Raw genomic sequence first — 6,000 nt, 5'->3', positions numbered from 1 at the left:
ATTACGAACAGGCTGAAACTCTACGGCTGGCGAGCATTACGAACAGGCTGAAACTCTACGGCTGGCGAGCATTACGAACAGGCTGAGACTCTACGGCTGGCGAGCATTACGAACAGGCTGAAACTCTACGGCTGGCGAGCATTACGAACAGGCTGAAACTCTACGGCTGGCGAGCATTACGAACAGGCTAAAACTCTACGGCTGGCGAGCATTACGAACAGGCTGAAACTCTACGGCTGGCGAGCATTACGAACAGGCGTGGGGGGGGGGGGGGGGTGTTCTGCAGTCATGATCTGCGGATGTCCCTACTGTAAATGTACACCACTTGGCCAAAAGCTTGTGAACATCTCATTCCTAAATCATGGGCATTAATATGGAGTTGGTTCCCCCCTTTGCTGCAATAACAGCGTCCACTCTTCTGGGAAGGCTTTCCACTAGATGTTGGAACATTGCTGTGGGGACTTAGTGAGGTGGCACTGATGTTGAACAATTAGGTCTGGCTCACAGTCGACGTTCCAATTCATCCCAAAGGTGTTTTATACTGCTGTAACGAAACACACTTACCAATTATGTGGGAGGAAGTCTCATTCTCCTCTATAACGATGTGCCGGGCACCGATCGGAATATCAAAACATCTTCAGCATGCCTATAGGACAACAAGAAATGTACACCACTTGGCCAAAAGCTTGTTGAACATCTCATTCCTAAATCATGGGCATTAATATGGAGTTGGTTCCCCCCTTTGCTGCAATAACAGCGTCCACTCTTCTGGGAAGGCTTTCCACTAGATGTTGGAACATTGCTGTGGGGACTTAGTGAGGTCTGGCACTGATGTTGAACAATTAGGTCTGGCTCACAGTCGACGTTCCAATTCATCCCAAAGGTGTTTTATACTGCTGTAACGAAACACACTTACCAATTATGTGGGAGGAAGTCTCATTCTCCTCTATAACGATGTGCCGGGCACCGATCGGAATATCAAACATCTTCAGCATGCCTATAGGACAACAAGACAATATGAAACATCTTCAGCATGTCTATAGGACAACAAGACAATATGAAACATCTTCAGCATGTCTACAGGACAACAAGACAATATGAAACATCTTCAGCATGCCTATAGGACAACAAGACAATATGAACCATCTTCAGCATGTCTATAGGACAACAAGACAATATGAAACATCTTCAGCATGTCTATAGGACAACAAGACAATATGAAACATCTTCAGCATGCCTATAGGACAACAAGACAATATGAAACATCTTCAGCATGTCTACAGGACAACAAGACAATATGAAACATCTTCAGCATGTCTACAGGACAACACAACAAGACAATATGAAACATCTTCAGCATGTCTACAGGACAACAAGACAATATGAAACATCTTCAGCATGTCTACAGGACAACAAGACAATATGAAACATCTTCAGCATGTCTACAGGACAACAAGACAATATGAAACATCTTCAGCATGTCTACAGGACAACACAACAAGACAATATGAAACATCTTCAGCATGTCTACAGCACAACAAGACAATATGAAACATCTTCAGCATGTCTACAGGACAACAAGACAATATGAAACATCTTCAGCATGTCTATAGGACAACAAGACAATATGAAACATCTTCAGCATGCCTACAGGACAACAAGACAATATGAAACATCTTCAGCATGTCTACAGGACAACAAGACAATATGAAACATCTTCAGCATGTCTATAGGACAACAAGACAATATGAAACATCTTCAGCATGTCTATAGGACAACAAGACAATATGAAACATCTTCAGCATGTCTACAGGACAACAAGACAATATGAAGCATCTTCAGCATGTCTACAGGACAACACAACAAGACAATATGAAACATCTTCAGCATGTCTACAGGACAACAAGACAATATGAAACATCTTCAGCATGTCTACAGGACAACAAGACAATATGAAACATCTTCAGCATGTCTACAGGACAACAAGACAATATGAAACATCTTCAGCATGTCTACAGGACAACAAGACAATATGAAACATCTTCAGCATGTCTACAGGACAACAAGACAATATGAAACATCTTCAGCATGTCTACAGGACAACAAGACAATATGAAACATCTTCAGCATGCCTACAGGACAACAAGACAATATGAAACATCTTCAGCATGTCTACAGGACAACAAGACAATATGAAACATCTTCAGCATGTCTATAGGACAACAAGACAATATGAAACATCTTCAGCATGTCTATAGGACAACAAGACAATATGAAACATCTTCAGCATGCCTACAGGACAACAAGACAATATGAAACATCTTCAGCATGTCTACAGGACAACAAGACAATATGAAACATCTTCAGCATGTCTACAGGACAACAAGACAATATGAAACATCTTCAGCATGTCTACAGGACAACAAGACAATATGAAACATCTTCAGCATGTCTATAGGACAACAAGACAATATGAAACATCTTCAGCATGTCTATAGGACAACAAGACAATATGAAACATCTTCAGCATGTCTACAGGACAACAAGACAATATGAAACATCTTCAGCATGTCTATAGGACAACAAGACAATATGAAACATCTTCAGCATGTCTACAGGACAACAAGACAATATGAAACATCTTCAGCATGTCTACAGGACAACAAGACAATATGAAACATCTTCAGCATGTCTACAGGACAACAAGACAATATGAAACATCTTCAGCATGTCTACAGGACAACAAGACAATATGAAACATCTTCAGCATGTCTACAGGACAACACAACAAGACAATATGAAACATCTTCAGCATGTCTACAGGACAACACAACAAGACAATATGAAACATCTTCAGCATGTCTATAGGACAACAAGACAATATGAAACATCTTCAGCATGTCTACAGGACAACAAGACAATATGAACCATCTTCAGCATGTCTACAGGACAACAAGACAATATGAAACATCTTCAGCATGTCTACAGGACAACAAGACAATATGAAACATCTTCAGCATGTCTACAGGACAACAAGACAATATGAAACATCTTCAGCATGTCTATAGGACAACAAGACAATATGAAACATCTTCAGCATGTCTACAGGACAACAAGACAATATGAAACATCTTCAGCATGTCTACAGGACAACAAGACAATATGAAACATCTTCAGCATGTCTACAGGACAACAAGACAATATGAAACATCTTCAGCATGTCTACAGGACAACACAACAAGACAATATGAAACATCTTCAGCATGTCTACAGGACAACACAACAAGACAATATGAAACATCTTCAGCATGTCTATAGGACAACAAGACAATATGAAACATCTTCAGCATGTCTACAGGACAACAAGACAATATGAACCATCTTCAGCATGTCTACAGGACAACAAGACAATATGAAACATCTTCAGCATGTCTACAGGACAACAAGACAATATGAAACATCTTCAGCATGTCTACAGGACAACAAGACAATATGAAACATCTTCAGCATGTCTATAGGACAACAAGACAATATGAAACATCTTCAGCATGTCTATAGGACAACAAGACAATATGAAACATCTTCAGCATGTCTACAGGACAACAAGACAATATGAAACATCTTCAGCATGTCTACAGGACAACAAGACAATATGAAACATCTTCAGCATGTCTACAGGACAACAAGACAATATGAAACATCTTCAGCATGTCTACAGGACAACAAGACAATATGAAACATCTTCAGCATGTCTACAGGACAACAAGACAATATGAAACATCTTCAGCATGTCTACCTGGCAACACAACAAGACAACGGGTTGGTCAGGGAGTTAATCCAATGAGCCACAGAATAACAACAGACCAGGGACGATGTCTATCATAGGTTTCAGAGTAGCAGTGCTGATCTAGGATCAGGTCCCCCCCTGTCCATGTAACCTTATTCATTGCTATCTAAAAGACCAAAGTCCTACTCTGAGAGCCATGATACAGACAACCCCAGGCCTACTAGTGACTCTAACAGAGGAGAAACGTGTCTAATTATACTGTTGTGTGTGAACAGGTGATAACAGTGTTTTGTGTTTAGTCTGTGTACATGTCAAGGGCTGTAGCTGTGTGAATACAGGGTAAATAAAATAGTGTAGTGTGTTGTGAATACCCCTGCCGGTGACTCTTATCAAGAGTCAAGAGTCACCAACTGGGAATTCATAACACAGTCCGACGCACATTACACTCTGAGAAAAAAGGCTTCCAAAAGAGTTCTTCAGCTGTCACCATAGGAGAACCCTTTTTGATTCCAGATAGAACCCTTTTTGATTCCAGATAGAACCCTTTTTGATTCCAGATAGAACCCTTTTTGATTCCAGATAGAACCCTTTTTGATTCCAGATAGAACCCTTTTTGATTCCAGATAGAACCCTTTTTGATTCCATGTAGAACCCTGTGTAGAAAGGGTTCTACCTGGAACTCAAAAGGGTTCTACCTACGGGAACAGCCGAAGAACCCTTTTAGCATATCATTTTTCTAAGAATGTAGGAGAGGATTTTAGGGATTTCAAGCTGTAATATCTATTTCTCAACATCAAAGTATTGCTTGATAGTTTACATTTGACATTTTAGTCATTTAGCAGACGCTCTTATCCAGAGCGACTTACAGTAGAGTGCATACATTTTATTACATTTTACATACTGAGACAAGGATATCCCTACCGGCCAAACCCTCCCTAACCCGGACGACGCTATGCCAATTGTGCGTCGCCCCACGGACCTCCCGGTTGCGGCCGGCTGCGACAGAGCCTGGGCGCGAACCCAGCCCAGCCTGGGCGCGAACCCAGAGACTCTGGTGGCGCAGCTAGCAATGCGATGCAGTGCCCTAGACCACTGCGCCACCCGGGACCAGTCAAATGAAATAGTCAAATGAAATAACACAGTGTTCTGAACAGAACTGTGGTTTCTCTGTGGTGACTGGCCAATGTTTACCTGTTTTCTTTGGCATCTTGGTGAGGGTCAGTTTGACAGTGCGACAGTGGGAGTTGTCCCCACCACAGACTCCACACTTGTCTTCTTGTTTGTACGAGCCAACCTCTTTGTCGCAGCCCACGTGCTGGGAGAGAGAAGGGCACAGTCAGTCAATCAACCAAGGGGAGGCTCAGTCTAGGCTGTCTGACTTTTACACTGACTGAGATTAGGCTGGGGGAGGCTCAGTCTAGGCTGTCTGACTTTTACACTGACTGAGATTAGGCTGGGGGAGGCTCCATCTAGGCTGTCTGACTTTTACACTGACTGAGATTAGGCTGGGGGAGGCTCCATCTAGGCTGTCTGACTTTTACACTGACTGAGATTAGGCTGGGGGAGGCTCCATCTAGGCTGTCTGACTTTTACACTGACTGAGATTAGGCTGGGGGAGGCTCCATCTAGGCTGTCTGACTTTTACACTGACTGAGATTAGGCTGGGGGAGGCTCCATCTAGGCTGTCTGACTTTTACACTGACTGAGATTAGGCTGGGGGAGGCTCCATCTAGGCTGTCTGACTTTTACACTGACTGAGATTAGGCTGGGGGAGGCTCAGTTTAGGCTGTCTGACTTTTACACTGACTGAGATTAGGCTGGGGGAGGCTCCATCTAGGCTGTCTGACTTTTACACTGACTGAGATTAGGCTGGGGGAGGCTCAGTTTAGGCTGTCTGACTTTTACACTGACTGAGATTAGGCTGGGGGAGGCTCAGTCTAGGCTGTCTGACTTTTACACTGACTGAGATTAGGCTGGGGGACGCTCAGTCTAGGCTGGGGGAGGCTGCTTCTAGGCTGTCTGACTTTTACACTGACTGAGATTAGGCTGGGGGAGGCTCCTTCTAGGCTGTCTGACTTTTACACTGACTGAGATTAGGCTGGGGGAGGCTCAGTTTAGGCTGTCTGACTTTTACACTGACTGAGATTAGGCTGGGGGAGGCTCAGTCTAGGCTGTCTGACTTTTACACTGACTGAGATTAGGCTGCGGGAGGC

The 6,000-nt window shown here is 43.2% G+C and overlaps 1 protein-coding gene across 1 annotated transcript in view; it reads right to left on the bottom strand.

Moving 5' to 3' along the window:
* Positions 1-872: 872 nt before the first annotated feature.
* Positions 873-6,000, bottom strand: part of LOC120017348 (A disintegrin and metalloproteinase with thrombospondin motifs 14-like) — a 106,604-nt gene continuing 101,476 nt past the window's right edge. Inside the window, exons 14-15 of the mRNA XM_038960099.1 lie at positions 4,979-5,102; positions 873-997 (exon numbers count right to left, since the gene is read on the bottom strand). Coding sequence (XP_038816027.1) covers positions 873-997; positions 4,979-5,102 — 249 coding nt within the window. The remainder of the gene's footprint in view (positions 998-4,978; positions 5,103-6,000) is intronic.

Source organism: Salvelinus namaycush, chromosome 22 (genome assembly GCF_016432855.1).
Source record: "Salvelinus namaycush isolate Seneca chromosome 22, SaNama_1.0, whole genome shotgun sequence".
Classification (NCBI taxonomy): Eukaryota; Metazoa; Chordata; class Actinopteri; order Salmoniformes; family Salmonidae; genus Salvelinus; species Salvelinus namaycush.
The sequence above is the reverse complement of the archived record's forward strand: the minus strand, read 5'-3'. Positions and strand labels throughout refer to the sequence as shown.